The 18,333-nt window shown below is 35.1% G+C and overlaps 2 protein-coding genes across 4 annotated transcripts in view; one reads left to right on the forward strand and one right to left on the reverse strand.

The window, feature by feature from the left end:
* Positions 1 to 7,061, reverse strand: part of LOC149793003 (TBC1 domain family member 15-like) — a 70,248-nt gene extending 63,187 nt beyond the window's left edge. The window contains exon 1 of one of the 2 annotated variants that reach the window (XM_089966870.1): positions 6,996 to 7,061. In XM_089966870.1, coding sequence (XP_089822996.1) covers positions 6,996 to 7,027 — 32 coding nt within the window. In that variant the 5' untranslated portion in view covers positions 7,028 to 7,061. Of the gene's footprint in view, positions 1 to 732; positions 1,472 to 6,995 lie in introns of those variants that run through there. The other variant, XM_089966872.1, reaches the window with a different exon arrangement.
* Positions 7,062 to 7,288: 227 nt separating this feature from the next.
* The window catches only part of LOC149793004 (uncharacterized), a 67,042-nt gene continuing 55,997 nt past the window's right edge, over positions 7,289 to 18,333 (forward strand). For both annotated transcript variants that reach the window (XM_089966873.1, XM_089966874.1), the window contains exons 1-3: positions 7,289 to 7,389; positions 15,688 to 15,878; positions 17,627 to 17,792. In XM_089966873.1, coding sequence (XP_089822999.1) covers positions 7,323 to 7,389; positions 15,688 to 15,878; positions 17,627 to 17,792 — 424 coding nt within the window. In that variant the 5' untranslated portion in view covers positions 7,289 to 7,322. The remainder of the gene's footprint in view (positions 7,390 to 15,687; positions 15,879 to 17,626; positions 17,793 to 18,333) is intronic.

An 18,333-nucleotide genomic window follows, 5' to 3' on the forward strand; every position in this document is an offset into this window, starting at 1 on the left:
TTGATTTGATATGAGCATAATGAAACTGACATTGTGTCAATGACAGGCATTACAAACTTGATTTGATATGAGCATAATGAAAATGACATTGTGTCCATGACAGGCATTACAAACTTGATTTGATATGAGCATAATGAAACTGACATTGTGTCCATGACAGGCTTTACAAACTTGATTTGATATGAGCATAATAAAACTGACTTTGTGTCTATGACAGGCATTACAAAATTGACTTAGTATGACTGAGCATAATGAAATGGACCTTGTGTCTATGACAGGCATTACAAAATTGACTCAGTATGACTGAGCATAATGAAATGGACCTTGTGTCTATGACAGGCATTACAAAATTGACTCAGTATGACTGAGCATAATGAAATGGACCTTGTGTCTATGACAGGCATTACAAAATTGACTTAGTATGACTGAGCATAATGAAATGGACCTTGTGTCTATGACAGGCATTACAAAATTGACTTAGTATGACTGAGCATAATGAAATGGACCTTGTGTCTATGACAGGCATTACAAAATTGACTCAGTATGACTGAGCATAATGAAATGGACCTTGTGTATATGACAGGCATTACAAAATTGACTTAGTATGACTGAGCATAATGAAATGGACCTTGTGTCTATGACAGGCATTACAAAATTGACTTAGTATGACTGAGCATAATGAAATGGACCTTGTGTCTATAACAGGCATTATAAAATTTACTTGATAGCTACCTGTATAGCTGCAATGGTCACTTCACAGGAATTTTTTTCTCTCTCTTATTCTATGTAAAACTTCATTGCCTCCAAACATATTGTTTTATACCGTAATTATTCAGTGCTTTCCTCATACATTCATACTGGGCAAGGGTTGGAATTTTTACTGTACTGAAATCCCAGATCAATACTAGAATCCCAGACAATTGGCAGTTAGGTCCATTTTTATGCCAAAATATACACACCTATGTTTATGACTAAAACTGTGAGCTAACAACATTTGTAACATGGCAATTTTACCATTGTAGAATGACCTATATGGGTTAGTTATTAGGTCTTGTGAGTCTACCACCTTAATTGTTTCTCGAAAATTTATGAAATATTGCTGTACAAATCTTGAAAAGAAAATAATGTGGAAAGATGGAATGGGTGGGAGTAGCAGCATGATGCTTAGCAAAAATGGTCTCAGGTGCCAAATTTTCTAAGTTCCAACTTGACTGTACTTGTTACTTACATCTACATTGTGCAATACACCATACCTTACACCAGAAGCATATTCTGTATAGCAATTATAGTGCTATACACTGTACCTTACACCAGAAGCATACCCTGTGTAGCAATTATAGTGCTATACACTGTACCTTACACCAGAAGCATATTCTGTATAGCAATTATAGTGCTATACACTGTACCTTACACCAGAAGCATATTCTGTATAGCAATTATAGTGCTATACACTGTACCCTACACCAGAAGCATATCCTGTATAGCAATTATACTGCTATACACTGTACCTTACACCAGAAGCATATTCTGTATAGCAATTATAGTGCTATACTCTGTACCCTACACCAGAAGCATATTCTGTATAGCAATTATAGTGCTATACACTGCACCTTACACCAGAAGCATATTCCGTATAGCAATTATATTGCTATACAGTGTACCCTACACCATAAGCATACCCTGTGCATCAATTATAGTGCTATACACTATACCTTACACCAGAAGCATATCCATAGGATTGTTCTAATGCAGTGACTTTTCAATTGCACTGATGTCCTAATGCAGTGATATCCCAACTGTACTGACATTCTAATGCAGCGATATCCCAATTGCACTGATGTCCTAATGCAATGATAACACAATTGTATTGATGACCTAATGTAACAATATCACAATGATTTAGCACTAATGAAGAGAAAGATGATCAGAAGGTGAAATACAGCAGATATTCCTTAAACTTGACACTGTTGAAGCCATTTGATATAAATGAGTTTCTTACTATTAAACTAACATGTGAGGCAAGTCTTCTAAGGAAACTCATGCAGAAACAAGGAATTAAATGCAATGGTTTTGGAAAGATTAATTTGAATTTTGTGAATAAAGTTAAAAGTGAAGAATAAATTCTTCTTTGTTTTAAAGTCTGCAACTGTATTAAATGCTTCTTTTTAACTATTAGGATGGCCATAATGATTAAGAACATGTATTAATGCAGATATCGGAAAATCATCTCCGTCAAAAAAAGCCTGCAATTATGGATGACAGCAACATTATATACATGCATGGTGTTTTTTTGTAGGTGCAGTGATTATGTCACATGAAAATATGCCTTTCTTGCAAAGAGCCTATATTTGCCAGCATTGTATACAATAGCTATGTAAAGGCTGAGCGCTTTGAATCAGTGTAAGGTCTGTCCTTATCTTGGTCAAAACTGTGTTTGTCTGGCAAGACTACCCAGTCTCCAGACAATCAGAATTCCTTTACAATGAAATCTCTTTGATTTAGAAACCAATGAAGATTTTGAGTAAACTGAATGAGTTTAACAGAGGAGTTAACTTCTCAATGCAAAAGACTCTCAGAAATGTATAAGAAACAGGCTTGAGCTCAAGTATTGGGACTTTTGGTGGGACTCACTATGTTAAAACCCTGCCTCTTAATTCATGCTGGTTACCTTACAATAATTTTTGTTTGCACAGGATGGTCAAAATATCTGTTCCCGAATCATTTAAATAATGAATGAGTGAAGTCATTTATGTACTGATTGGTGTGTGTACTGGCCTGGCAGTTCTTCATGCCATGGAGGAACTGAATGTCATTACTGCATGGTGTCAAAGAAAAGTTTGGTATAAGGCACGAACACATTCTTTGCTCGTGCAATGAAAATGCTTTTTTGTATGATATGAAATATAAATTTCTGTAATGTATACTTTGATTTTTAATAATTGGATATTTTTGCATTCATGGCTGAATTACGCTTTGTGAATTTTTTTTTAAGCTAATGACTTAAAAGATTTTTTAAACCTGTATTATCTTAGGGCTCTTACAAAATATGTCGGGGCCCCGAGAGGCCAAGTGGTCTAAAGTGCTCTCCATTATGGACCACTGCCATCTCACCTCTGTCTGCGCCGGTTTGAGTCTCAGATTCGGCCAATGTGGGTATGTGAGAAAGCTTACCAGAAGCTTCTCGTGGGTCGATGGTTCTTTCCGGGTTCTTCCTCCACCATTAATACTGGCTGCCATGTATAGCCTATCATGTGCTGAAAAATGGCATTAAACCCCACAACAACAAATATGTCTATTACTTCACATGAACCAACATCAAACAATATACAAGTAAAATTTCTAAAGCTACATGCTAATATGACAAGATCAGAATTCACATTACAAAGTATGCAACAATATTTCATTTAATGACTACAATCAACAAATAATTAAATGCTACTTATGTGACAAATGAAGCATTACTTACATTACCATACAACCAGATTCACATTAAATGAGCTAATGCTTAAAAAATCTAAAGATATGATTGCCAAAATTATGATGAATCAAATGATAACTAACTGAAAATCAAATTTTTACACAAATATAAAATACATTTAAAGATTATAGTGGTAAATGCAAAAAAATAAAAGAAATAAAATTTGAGAGGGTGGTGGGTGCACTTTTGTAAAAAAATAAATGTTGGGAACTTACCACATGACTTCATGGTTAGAAAGTCACAGAATTTCCATGCTGAGAAGCATGCAGCTAGACATATAGGCATTTCAAATAATTAGACAGAATTTATGGCCAGTGACTATGCAAGTAAATATTAACTGCCTAAACTCACTGGAAATTTCCATTGCTTTCATAAGCAAGATATCATGTCTGTAATCAAAATGATTAAGTAAATTTCAAAAGTTTTAATCTGTGCCCCAGCCCCCATGGATCCTTGATGTATGGTGAAGTTGGAATAGATTTAATGGATCTGAATTATGACTCTGGTGATGCAGATGGGCGTGTAAATGTATTGTCACCTTTACATAGCATTATATATACTTCACACTTCTTGCACAAAAATGCCTTCTGTTTTATTTACCTATTTATCCTTTATTATTAAGTCCTGCTGGATTTTATTTTATCTTATTGAAGCTTGATTGAGACCTTTCTTCTGTGATTTTTTTCCCTCAGGTAAAAGTGTGAGCTTTACCCACAAGATTATTTTCCTGTCATTTTCATTCTGTTTATCTCATGCTTTTGACTGTCACCCTCATGATATTCTCTTTTGCAAGCAAAGGGTTTGTGGTATGTCAGTATGACTCAGTAGGTCTTTTACTGAGCTATCTGTCAAAACAAAAGCAGCAAATTATGATGCATGCTAACTTGATTAGCCGGACTGAAATTTGAAAAGGGGTTCCTCAGAGGTCAATCCTCTAACCTTTACTCTTTAATATTTTATGAATTATATTTTTTAATTTTATTAAATATGGCTTTTTATATAAGTATGCTGATGTCCTCACTGCACTATGACTCTCTGATTAACATGCTTGAACAGAGCCCAACATTCTGATTCACTGCTTGACTGGTTCACTGTTCACAAAATGCAAGCCAACCCTGAAAAGTTTCAAGTACTAGATGTGGGTAGAAAGAAATTTAGGATGAAGCCTGAATTTAACATACCAGTAAGCAGTACTGTCATAAATTGAGAGGAAATTGTTCAACTTTTAGGAATTGACAGTGACCATCAATTGCAATTCAATTTACATTTATAAAATCTTTTTAGGAAAGCTAAAGGGCAACTATTTGCCTTGACAGACATTAGTCAGAAGTTAACTAGACTCGACAAACTGACAATCTTATACAGATTTATCCATTCAAATTTCAGCTTCTGTCCCTTAACCTGACATTTCTGCAGTGAAATGAATACCACTAATTTGCGATCTGTGTATGATGATTAAACAAGCAGTTATCATAAACTTTTACTTAAAGCAAAAATTCCAACTTATAGCTATGGTTCTGGAGACTTAAAATTCTAAAAAATGTTACCAAATGATTGCATGATTTTAAATGTTTTAAACACGGTAAATACAATAAAATGTCCTTTTTAATTTTCAAATGTTTTATATGTCCCAATAAATAAAACCCCAACATATGGCAAAAACTTTTAGATATGCAGCTGTCATTCTATGGAATGAGCCACTAATCACTTTAGAGACAAGACAAATTTTAATTAATTTAGTTCATTAATTTTACTCTGGAATGGTGAAGACTTTAAATATAATATCTTTAAATAATACCCTTCAATCCCCCAACTCTCCCGCATTGATGACAATAAACAATCTCTGTGTTACCATGTTGTTTTACTGTTCTTCATTAATATTATCCTGAAATGGTTGTTGTTATTGTTTTTATTATAGGGTTTAATGCCCTTTTTCAGCATAAGATAGGCTATACAAGGCAGCCAGTATAAATGATGGAGGAAGAACCCAGGAAAACACCGGAAAGAACCACCAACCCACGACAAGCTACTGGCAAGCTTTCTTATGTACCCACATTGGCTGAGCCAGAGACTCAAAATCTCACGCAGAGGTGAGATGGCAGTGATCCGTAATGGTGAGCACTTTAGACCACTCGGGGCCTGTCCTTGAATGATAAAGACTGTAAATTTAATATCTGCAAATAATTTCTCCTCCAATCTCTTGCAATGATGACAACACCCAATATCTGTGTTACTGTTCTGTTTTACTGTCCTTGTCTTATAGCCTACCATAAGCTCCTTTATTTCAAAGGCAAATATGATACCAGCATGTGTTAGTAATAAATTTATGCTTTTGCTTTTAATTTGAATTAAATTTTTATTGTAACCTTTAATTTCAAGTAACTTAGCCTTTTCATTTTTTATCCTTAAGATCATCCGAACCAGTTTTTTTAGTTACCTAAATACGAAATTCACTTTTAATTACTGCCTTTTCAAAACACTTCCCTTGCTTGTATCTTAAGTTATGTGCTGTGTTTTGTCCAGATGTATATATGCACTATGTGTGTGTGATTAGGATTTTTAACATTGCTTTTAACAATTCTTCAGTAATATCGCTACGATGTCGTTGTTGTTGTTGTGGGGTTTAATGCCATTTTTCAGCGCGATAGGCTATACATGGCGGCCAGTATTAATGGTGGAGGAAGAACCCGGAAAACCCCGGAAAAAACCACCAACCCACGAGAAGCTACTGGCAAGCTTTCTCACATGCCCACATTGGCTGATCTTAGACTCGAACCGCCGCAGACAGAGGTGAGATGGCAGTGATCCATAACAAAGAGCGCTTTAGACCACTCGCGCTACAATGTCTGCAGTGTGGCAGTTTATAGTGATGTCTAGCACTGGGGCATCATGCTGCAGACATGTAGCATTATGTCCCACCCAGTCACATTATCCTGACATCAGGCCGACCAGTCCTAACACTAACCTCTTAATGCTGACTGCTAAGCAAGGCAGCTGTTAGTACCATTTTTGTAAGTCTTTGGTATGACTCGGCCAGGGTTGGCGGACGTTCTAACCACTAGGCGACTGGAGCGGTCATGCAAATTATGTCTGACTACAGTCGTGTCTTTGTTGTTTTTATAAATGTCATGTGGGTAAAAACATTAGAGTTTATGTTGAATTGTTGTTTTAAATCATGCCAACTATAAAACAAATCTTATGATCCTGTTTTATCTTATCCCTCCCGTGGGGCCATGGATGTGCAATAAGTTTAAATAAAGCGTGATGATCTGTCTGCAAAGCCATGGAAAATCGTTTGGTTCTTTATTACAGTTCAGTATAAAACTGAACAAAATGGTGCCAATTTAACATTAGAAGGTATTTATAAGAATAATTGTCAATCCAATTTAGGGCAGTAATTTTATTAATGCAATTATTGATTCTAAATCTATACTTCGCTGGAATTCACTTTTATATACTGAAAGTTTAAAATTTGACGATTTCTAATTTTTTTCCTGATCCCCCGGAAGTGACTAACCTGTCAATGAACTCCATGATAGCACTAATCATTCAGATGCCTACTGAGCTACGCATTTTCAGTTCTGGTAAAAGAAAAGCATTTTTGAGATTTTATATGATTCATTTGCTGCTGACAGAAACTAAAATCATAATGTCATAAATAATTTCAAAAAAATATCAAAAATATTTAAGTAACACAACATTTTTGACCGATTATCTATGAATTAGTAATAATGAAATATTATTTAGTGAAGCAATCGATTTTAAATTATAGCCAATCAAATGCCAACTGTTCAACAAATGCTTAACTGCTATAGAAAAAATCAACAAAAACCCAGGAACAGTCATGTCATTGTCAAGTGAAGGCATAAAAGTCCAGATGTATAAATCTGCAATGACATTTTCTTTATTCGGTAATTTATTTCAAACTGTAGTTAATATGTGCAAATGACTGACACGGCCCACGATTTTTATCCCTCAAAAATAGTTCATGCATATGATGTTGACGTATACTTGGTTCATTCAGGAAGTCATTTCGAACTGCTACTGTATTGCGTACTTGAGCTGTGCTCACTATTTTCTTATCAGTACAACCAGGGGTGCTCTGGGAGCAGTATTCCCATACTTTTTATGCGCGTTCCCTTGCTGTTTTTGCTCTCGCCGTTCCACCCCCACCCACCCCTCCGAGTAGCAGTTCTTGATGAAGCTACCGTGGAGTCAGGAATTAGTCAGGGGAGTGTTCTAGGACCCCTGCTATTCATACTGTACATTAACGACTTACCAGAATCCGTATCCAGAGAATCGTTTGCACGTTTCATTTCTGATTGCATTCAGTATACAAAGATTAAGTCAGTAGAGAAAGCTGAAGCCTTACAAGCTGACCTGGACAAACTACAGAAGTGGGAAAAGAATTGGATTATGTAGTTCCACCCCTAAAAATGTCAGGGCCTCCACATTACCTATAGGAGAGAGAGAGAGAGAGCATTAACAAACCATATAACATCCATGGCCAGACAGAGTATACTGCAGACACAGCAAATAACTTCAGAATCAACATCCATAAATAGCTGGAAAATGCATATCAGTGACACAGCCAAGAAGGAGAAAAGCACCCTTGCTTTTATACAGAGAAACAGCTACCAATGTCTAGCCAAGACTAAAGAGCTGTGCTATAAGACACTTGTCCATCCCATACCGAAGAGTAAACTGGGACCAGCATACCAAGGAATACTTCAACAACCCAGAGATGGTCCAGCACAGAGAGGCATGGTGTATCACTGGAGATCAGCACAACACTAGCAGTGTTACAACTATGCTATAACAAGCTACAGTTGCCCGTTCTCCATGAGAGAAAAGAGTGGTAATGATGTTCAAGATTGTCCATGAAATTGTTGATGTACGATTAGGATGCCTAATACCAACACAATCTATGTGTGGCCACAGTCAGAAATACTTGGTCCCATTTGCAAAGACAAACATTTACAAGCACATCTTCTTCCTAGATGGTATTCAGCTCTGGAATGCCCTGCCACTGACTGCAGTTGATCATGCCACCCTGGATATCTTCAAGTCACATGTGCAGGACATCTATTTATGTTAATGACTGACTGACTGACAGAATTTTAATTATGGTCGCCTTTGTCCATTCTGGTATGTGCGACCCGTTAATTCCTACAGTGTAGGATCTTTATTTTTTTGCATGGGGGTAATCAGAGCCTCACCCCCGTGAGCAATAATGTGAACACCGCTCACTCTTCAGTTTGGTCCAGGCAGGGAGGAGAGGGACCCAGGAGGAGACACCGTCAGCCGGAATGCACCTGATTCTATGTTAATCATTTAAGTACTGTTTTTAACTTCACTATACATAGATTCTTTTCATTGGTACATGATGTTTTTGTTCTGCCCATGCAATTTTATGCAGTACGGAAATACACCAGAAGTTGGAATTGTACCAAATTTGAATAAGAAGATGCATTCCCTCATTTCTTTATCGCTTTATCTCAATTCTTTATTAGTACTTACTTTAAAAGACCATGTGATAATATACCACATGTCTTGAGAACTCATTTCCTTGTTGTCATACCTTCCAGGCATTTTTGGAGTTGTTTTGGAAATGAAGTGTTTTCTGATCCAAGTGGGGTCTGTGCACATGACACATATAAGCAACAATTGAGAATACATCATTTACTTACATAAGCATTTAAAAAATGACTGAAAATTCAGATTGAAAGAAGTGTTGTTTCAAGCATTTAATAAATTTTGAAACAAAAGAAATAGGTTATAGACTTAGCCTTGTCATGTATCTTGACGACGGCACGTCCTCATCTTAAGTGAGTGCCTCTCACGTAAGTGAGCATTATTGAACTGCCATTAAAAATACAGACATGGGATGATAATTTTATTCAATTTAAAGCTGAGTTTTGTTAAATTTAAAAGTGGATTTGAAAACTGGCATAATATCTATGATTTGAGACAATGCCTTGGAGGAATGCCTCAAGGGAGTCATTCAGCACATAAGACATGGGCAGTATATTCCATAATCTAAATGCACTTGGCAAAAATGAGCACTTGCATGCTTGGCTTCTGATAGTTGATTGGAGGAACTTTATGTTGTGTCTTCTTGGGTGGCATCCAGAAGGGTTCAAGTTACACTGACTGACGGGTATATTCTCTAGATGGTAAACTATGTAAAGGAACCACTGGGTGGCATCCAGAGGGGTCAAGTTACACTGATGGGTATAGTCTCTAGAGGAACCACATGATCACCACAGAGTGGACATTGTCTTAACAAAATGGGTGTGGTTTACTGTTTATAACATCTGCAGATATGCTTTAAAGGGGATCATATAGAGAGGCACTGACTTACCTAAATCAATAACACATTTGGGAGCAATTTGCTTATAATGAGAGAGCATTATTAAGATTTTGGTTATGTTTAATTTAAAAAGACCTTTTTTGTATTAATTTATGAAAGTAGCTGATTTTGTTTGTTTGCTGTTTAATCGCAGTCGCAAAAAGTCATCCTAGATACATATAATTTCACACGTACACATTTTGAAGATAGATGCTCGTGAATTACAAACTACAGCTCTCCCTCTTTATAATATGTTAGTTGGGATTCATTACATCAAGCCACTTTATATACTGAACTGTTTTACTGAGAACTGTGATATATACAGAATATGAGATATTGATTATAGTGTAATATACACATTGCTAAAAAGAATCCAATATCACGATGCCTGGGACCTCTCTAATTTCAGATCGGACCCCTCCTGTATTTTAAGTGAGGTATCCATCGGACTAGTTGAAGTCAAATCTAATTTGCCTGACAATACTTTGATTTGCTGATTAAGTGGGGAAATTAATCTCCATGTTGTTGAAAGACTAATTAATTATTAATATTTATCCTTGCATATGCACCTTAAACTTATAAAGATACTCTACATATACGTCTATGGAAAGCTGTAATATTTTTGTCTAAAGCAAAGTATGTGACCTAATAATGGGCAATAGATTTACTGGGCTACTAAAGTAGTACTCATATGGTTTTAACATACATGTGATTCTAAAATACCATTTTGGATATTTATGTGCCTGAAACTATCCAGAACCAGTCTAGTAGGTACCAGAACTGTTCCAATAATTATTCCAACTGGTGCACTGATGCATGGCCAAGTACTGTGATTAAACCTACCATGTGTACATAAGCTGTTAATTGAATACATTATTGTTGTAATTTGGAGAGTTTAGGTCAAATACAGGATGTTTTTTGAAGTATTATCAGTCTTATGTTACATGTTTAGGCTTGAATAAACAGCAACACAAGAAAGAATGAAAACAATAAGCTTTGAAAAATTTAACAAATTATTTAATTCCCTGGAAAAATACCGTAAAAATGAAAAAACAAGAACTCACGGTTTTAAGAATGAAATCCAAAAATAATCCAAGAATAATCCAAGAATAAAATTTTAAAAGTCCTAATATTGAAATGTTCTAATAAATTCAAGTTCTAGTCCTGACGAATAATCCAAGATGGAAGGCAATGATGTATGCTGTATCCTGTATAGTGTGGTTGTTTACAGTTCCTTGTAAAACACAATAAATAATCCTCCGGTTTTGGAAATCCAAATAAAATTTTTAAGAAATGTCTTTGTTCAAGAATTCTGTACGAGCACACATATATTTACAGGAAAAAAGAATTAATCCTTTTGAATCTAAATAATCTGAAGAAAAATTAACATACATGTATAACTCGAAAACTGGCTTCAGCAGAAGGGAATGACTTGACATCAAGCTTTTTTAAGCCCATACTAAGATCTCTCTCTAAACATCACTATTAAAACTAAGTAATGCACAATTTTGGAAATGACTCGTTGTGAAAAATAGAGGATCACGTGATCATCTTTACATATAAAAAAAATCTTGTTGCCCCTGTATGTCCTTGATAAGAACCAATCATTTTACTCCGAGAAAAAAGGTTGTTTACTTCACTAAAACTATTTACAAGCCTAGGGTCACATATTCAATATAGTCTCAATCTCAACCCTATTATTCCCATAATAAAAATAAATAAAACAAGAACTTGTTGAGGTCACCGTTACTAAATTTGAATTAAAGTCGGGAATCAGGTCAGCCTTGTGTGTTTACAGAAATGAACAGTCAAGGTCAAACTATTTTGTAGAAGAAGTATGAGTTCCTAGTAAACAGAACTACATTATTGTGACATATAATGAAATTAGAAAATAGAAAGATTTTTAAAGCTTACAAACAATTAAATTAGATATAAATTAAATCAAATATACATATGTAATAAAGGGATCAGATGTGGTCATGTTGGCTTTTGAGTCATTAATTAAAAATCAGCTGCATTTTGCAGAGTTGACATAAAAAGGAAAGTTGACTGAACATTATTTCGGCAAAACCACTTGTGTAATTATTTTGTATGGTCTTATTTAATTGCAATTGAGCATTGTGTAATTAATATTGAGCATTGTTTAATTGATATTGAGCATTGTTTATTTGCTACTGAGTATTGTTTAATTACTACTGAGCATTGTCAAAGGTGATAGGTTTCATTAGCTGGCGTAAATGTCTTAGTTTGATTAGTTTGGGCACCAGTGCCCTACTCAGTTTGATTAGTTGTACAAGTCAGATGCCTTACTCAGTTTGATTAGATTGGGCACCAGTCATATGTTTTACTCAGTTTGATTAGTTGCACAAGTCAAATGCCTTACTCAGTTTGATTAGTTTGGGCACCAGTCATGTTTTACTCAGTTTGCCACCAGTCAAATGCCTTACTCAGTTTGATTAGGTGGACACCAGTCAAATGCCTTACTCAGTTTGATTAGTTTGGGCACCATTTGAAAGTCAAAAGCACGTGGTTGTTGATCACTGATGGAAAATGAAAAGATGAGAAGATGAAATTAGCAAAAACACTGTAGTACTTACTTGTAGTACCTGCAAAGTAGCATACAAGGAGGAAAAAATGCAGAATCAAAAGTCCAAAAATAAATTCTAATGGGGAATCTTTACTTGAGTTCAAAATCCCACTATGGAAGGATCTTGATGGAGGCATTCATGTCATGGAATTGACAAATATTCACTTTTCCAGTATTATCATTGTTGAGTGAACCAGAAACAAGTATGGATATTTGCAATCAGTTTTTTTTCTTCCTCTAAATAACTTCACTTTTTGACCTGGTATGGGGTATTGGGCATTATATTTGATCAATTTGAAAAATATAAAAATTGACAGTTTGTACAATTCACAATACAAATAATAAAAAATGGCAGTACAGACTCTTGTTGAGCATACTACAGTTGAGTTTACTGTGTGTCAGAGTTTGCAAAATTGGTTACTGTGTAAACAAACATGCATATTGCTGTCTGTAACATAGGAACTACCCATTCAGTTATATATTCCACATTGCTGTCTGTAACATAGGAACTACCCATTCAATTATATATTCCACATTGCTGTCTGTAACATAGGAACTACCCATTCAGTTATATATTCCACATTGCTGTCTGTAACATAGGAACTACCCATTCAGTTATATATTCCACATTGCTGTCTGTAACATAGGAACTTCCCATTCAATTATATATTCCACATTGCTGTCTGTAACATAGGAACTACCCATTCAATTATATATTCCACATTGCTATCTGTAACATAGGAACTATCCATTCAATTATATATTCCACATTGCTGTCTGTAACACAGGACCTACCCATTCAGTTATATATTCCACATTGCTGTCTGTAACACAGGAACTACCCATTCAATTATATATTCCACATTGCTGTCTGTAACATAGGAACTACCCATTCAGTTATATATTCCACATTGTTGTCTGTAACATAGGAACTATCCATTCAGTTATATATTCCACATTGTTGTCTGTAACATAGGAACTACCCATTCAGTTATATATTCCACATTGCTGTCTGTAACATAGGAACTACCCATTCAATTATATATTCCACATTGCTGTCTGTAACATAGGAACTATCCATTCAATTATATATTCCACATTGCTGTCTGTAACATAGGAACTACCCATTCAGTTATATATTCCACATTGCTGTCTGTAACATAGGAACTACCCATTCGATTATATATTCCACATTGCTGTCTGTAACATAGGAACTACCCATTCGATTATATATTCCACATTGCTGTCTGTAACGTAGGAACTACCCATTCAATTATATATTCCACACTGCTGCTTAATAGGATTGTTTAGGATAATTTTTTGTTATTTTCTGTATGATTTTCAGAGTGAATATGTTATTGCAAACAAATTCAAAAGTTGACACAAATTGGTTGCTACACAAATTGCACATTAGGTTGATTTGCTAAGAACGCTGATAAAAATGTCTTTACATTTTAGCAGAACCCATGGCAAGTAATATTTTATTTTAAAAAAACACTGTTTCTATTTGTAAGCAACTGCATAGGTTTTGTTTAGGCTACAAAACTGTCATGGTCATGTTTAAGCTGTAAGTTTGGTTGTACTTTTCATGTATTTCATAAGTACTTGTAGAAGTTTGAAACAAAATGACGATGAATTTTAAGTATGTTTTATCTAAATGTATTGGATATAATCAAGAAAGGCATGACTTAACTAAGTGAATCCTGTTACAGAAGGAGGTAAAAGATATAGCAAATAAAACGTTAGTAAGTTGAGTGAAAAACATCATGTACATTTTCGTAGCCTTTCATATTAATTAATAGCTGTACACTGTATGCCTATCATGTAGATTGGGAGAGAGGGTTAGTTTTTTAATGGTTCATTTAAATGGCATTTTGGTTAATGTATATCATGTTTACATTTAAAAAATTGGGCAAACATAGTTTAATTTCTTGGTAATTACAGTATTTTTGATTACCAGAACAAGAATGTTTTTTCATGTCCATTGCCTAACTGTTAAATATGTCAGGAAGTAGTAGAATGAGACACACATTTGCCATTACTGTATGGCCATGAGTTGTGGATAAGGCTGTTGTAGATAAGGCTATTGTAGATCTGGTTGTTGTGGATAAGGCTGTTGTAGATAAGGCTATTGTAGATCTGGCTGTTGTGGATAAGGCTATTGTAGATCTGGCTGTTGTGGATAAGGCTGTTGTAGATAAGGCTATTTGTAGATCTGGCTGTTGTGGATAAGGCTATTGTAGATAAGGCTATTGATGATCTGGCTGTTGTGGATAAGGCTGTTGTAGATAAGGCTATTGTAGATCTGGCTGTTGTGGATAAGGCTGTTGTAGATAAGGCTATTGTAGATCTGGCTGTTGTGGATAAGGCTGTTGTAGATAAGGCTATTGTAGATCTGGCTGTTGTGGATAAGGCTATTGTAGATCTGGCTGTTGTGGATAAGGCTGTTGTAGATAAGGCTATTGTAGATCTGGCTGTTGTGGATAAGGCTATTGTAGATCTGGCTGTTGTGGATAAGGCTATTGTAGATAAGGCTATTGTAGATCTGGCTGTTGTGGATAAGGCTATTGTTGATAAGGTTGTTATAGATAAGGCTATTGTAGATAAGGTTGTAGGTAAGGCTATTGTAGATAAGGTTATTGTACAGCATTAGATGGGCTTTGTTTTACATACAATTTGCTATTATTAATGCACAAAATGGATAATGAAGTTTACAAATTTTCATGTGTGTTTCAAATGCTTCTTCCCATCATCCTGTAAAATCTCAGATATGCCACACTAGTACACGGTTGGCCTTACTGCTAATGGTGCATGTAGAATCCTTAGTCCTTAGTAGTTGTGTCCAGTGAGAGTGATAGGTGTTAGTCAGCCCTCCTGGAAAATTATTGTCTTTGTTGGTCTCCATGCGTGTGTGTGTGTGTGTACAGATGGAAACTGAGAGACTAAATAGGAAGCAACTCTTTCTAAACACATTGTTATCACCTTTTGTTGTTACCCTTTGTATTATGTATGCCTACATGTGGCATGTGCAACTTATTGGTTTGAGACCAGGTTTTATCCACTCACATCATAGGGTGTGGGTTTTAAGATTGGTTTTGAGACCAGGTTTTATCCACTCACATCATAGGGTGTGGGTTTTAAGAGTGGTTATGTGGCACACACCATGGAGGAAGCTGCACATGCCGGGCCAACATGGAAAGGACAAAATTAAAAAGTGAAAATTCACGCTTACCTTTGAATGATGATTGGTATGTACCTTTTCTATTATAGTTGCTGTTTGCCTTGTGTTGTTTGAGACTGCTTTATCAGCTTCATCACAGACTTCTTCAGCATGTGTAGGATGGCAACAGATAGCTCAGAATTTATCCAGGCTAAGGAGGTTTTACATGGTTCAGTGTGACAACAATCCAGATGATAGTAATTGTGCACAGCTTCGGTGTTCGGGTGTCTACACAATGCAGGTTTGTATAACTGGTGGTATCTAGTTCCTTGGTGTCAGTCAGCATTCCTTACTATTGAAATGTAAAACTGTTTAATAAAGCTTTGTAAGAATAAAAAAAATTTTGCAGGTGATTACATTTTATTCACTTATAACTTGATGCAGCTGTAGATAGAAATTATAACTGTCAAGCAGATTTATTAAAATGAGGTGTTTATATCATTGTTTTTAATAAACTAACAAAATTACTATTTATTTGAGTGACATTTTGTTTACCCCTCCCAACACACAAATGCAGTGATTTTTTTATTGTCAGTTTTGCTATACTGCTGTTCGGTACATACCGTGGTTGGTAGTTATGGACCCTGAGGACTTGGTTATATCAGGGGAGAGATGTATGTATGTAATGTACAAATGCATGTGCTGTGTCTATCCATGTATGTATGTACAAGTACATGTGTTTGCCTATTGTTCAAAATCATACACATAATCTCTTCTGTCTTTTACAGTGTTATGTTCTACTTTTCACATTGTTATGCCATCTAGTGTTGAAATTTTGCTATCTGGTTTTAAGAGTAAGAGTCACATGATCAGTAGTGGTCAGAATGAGATTATATCCACCATTTCTGCAAAATAGGGAGCTCGCTTTTGAGCTCCCACATTATCTAGTTCCCTTCGCTCTCATTGCAACCTTGGACAGCTATATCTGTGAGTAATTATTACTTTGGCTACATCAGATTGTTTTGACATAATTAATAATATAATATAATTATATAATGGTTTTATCAGAGTGGATTTCTTGTGGAAATGACACATTCCAGAGAAGACCCTTAAAATGTGAAATTTATATTGAATGGTTTGATTTTAATGATGTATTATGAACATGTGTAAATATTGGTCTGAAATTCAGATACATGTGCAAATATGGTCTGTATTTCAGAAATATGTGTAAATATAGGTCTGTATTTTAGATACATGTGTGAATATAGGTCTGTATTTCAGATGTATAAATATGGGTCTGTATTTAGATACATGTGTAAATATAGGTCTTTGTTTCAGATATTTGTGTAAATATAGGTCTGTATTTCAGATACCTGTGTAAATATAGGTCTGTATTTCAGATACATGTGTAAATATAGGGCAGCTGTATTTTAGATACATGTGTAAATATAGGTCTGTATTTCAGATGTATAAATATTGGTGTGCATTTAGATACATGTGTAAATATAGATCTTTGTTTCAGATACATGTGTAAATATAGGTCTGTACTTTGGATAGGAATCACAGAAACCTTTCAAGCAGTTGTAACTTTTAATTTGTTGGTTAATTGCAGCATGTTGAAAGTCATGCTATCATGCTGTAAGATTTTAGTAAATCAATATGAATTAGTAATTGCTAATATTTAGCATCACACACACATTTGTATATTTTACGACCTAGTTTTAAAGGTAAACACACTACATATTATCGAGTGTATGTGTAAATATGCATGTCCCTTGGTGGTTAATGAATGCTGTATTTACTTTTGTTTTCTTTCAGTTTGACGCTGATCTGGATTATACATGAGACTAATTCTGATTCTACTTGTCATTCTGTGAGATTCTGACAATCATCATGTCATATATTTTGTTGGAACTGTTCAGTCACACAGTGTTACACATGACGAGAACAAATACAGTCCCATTTATTTAAAATTGTTGCTTACGGTTAACACTTTGCCCTTTATGTGGAAGTAGATATTACAATTGTTTTCTTGTATATTTATTTCAGTTGTGGTTTGCCAGAGATGGCCAGAATAAAAGTATCCCCTTTTGCTTTGGTCTGTACATGAATCACTGTGATAGTCCAGTATCAGTGGACTACACCCTCTTGATACCAAGCTACAATGTCAGCATGGCACAACACATCACTGATGGGAGCTCAGTAAAAATCCCAGGTATTTATTTCATAAAAGAATATTTATAATGGCTCAGTTAAGACTTGGATTTCAGTTCTTAGCTCACCCTTATAATTTTACATTGGAATATATTTCTCAATTTTCTGATAGTAAAAGAAATGTTATTATTTTGTGTCCAGGTTATGAAATTCACGTAACATGCATCACAGGCAATAAATAATGCTTCTCTAAAATGTGTAGGCATGTTAGAACCCTTGTCTCAGTTTGTGCATGCTCCCACTTGGGAGACCTTTTGATACCTTCTTATCAATTAGACCATTCATTTGGATAAGTTTGTTAGCAAGATTGCACCAAAATCACTGAACATAGTCAAATTTGGATTCATATTGTATGCAAATGTTTCATATTGTATGCAAATGTTTCATATTGTATGCACATGAATGTGAACTGGTTGGATTTTCAGGCCATTACAGCAGTATATTGACTTTTAAATTTTTTAAAAAAATTATTGGACTTTGACTTTTATGATAATGAAGTAGACATGAAAGTTTGTGTGCATATTTGTATTTAGTTGTTGGTG

This window comes from Sinohyriopsis cumingii, chromosome 8 (genome assembly GCF_028554795.1).
Source record: "Sinohyriopsis cumingii isolate HCF-2022 chromosome 8, ASM2855479v2, whole genome shotgun sequence".
Classification (NCBI taxonomy): Eukaryota; Metazoa; Mollusca; class Bivalvia; order Unionida; family Unionidae; genus Sinohyriopsis; species Sinohyriopsis cumingii.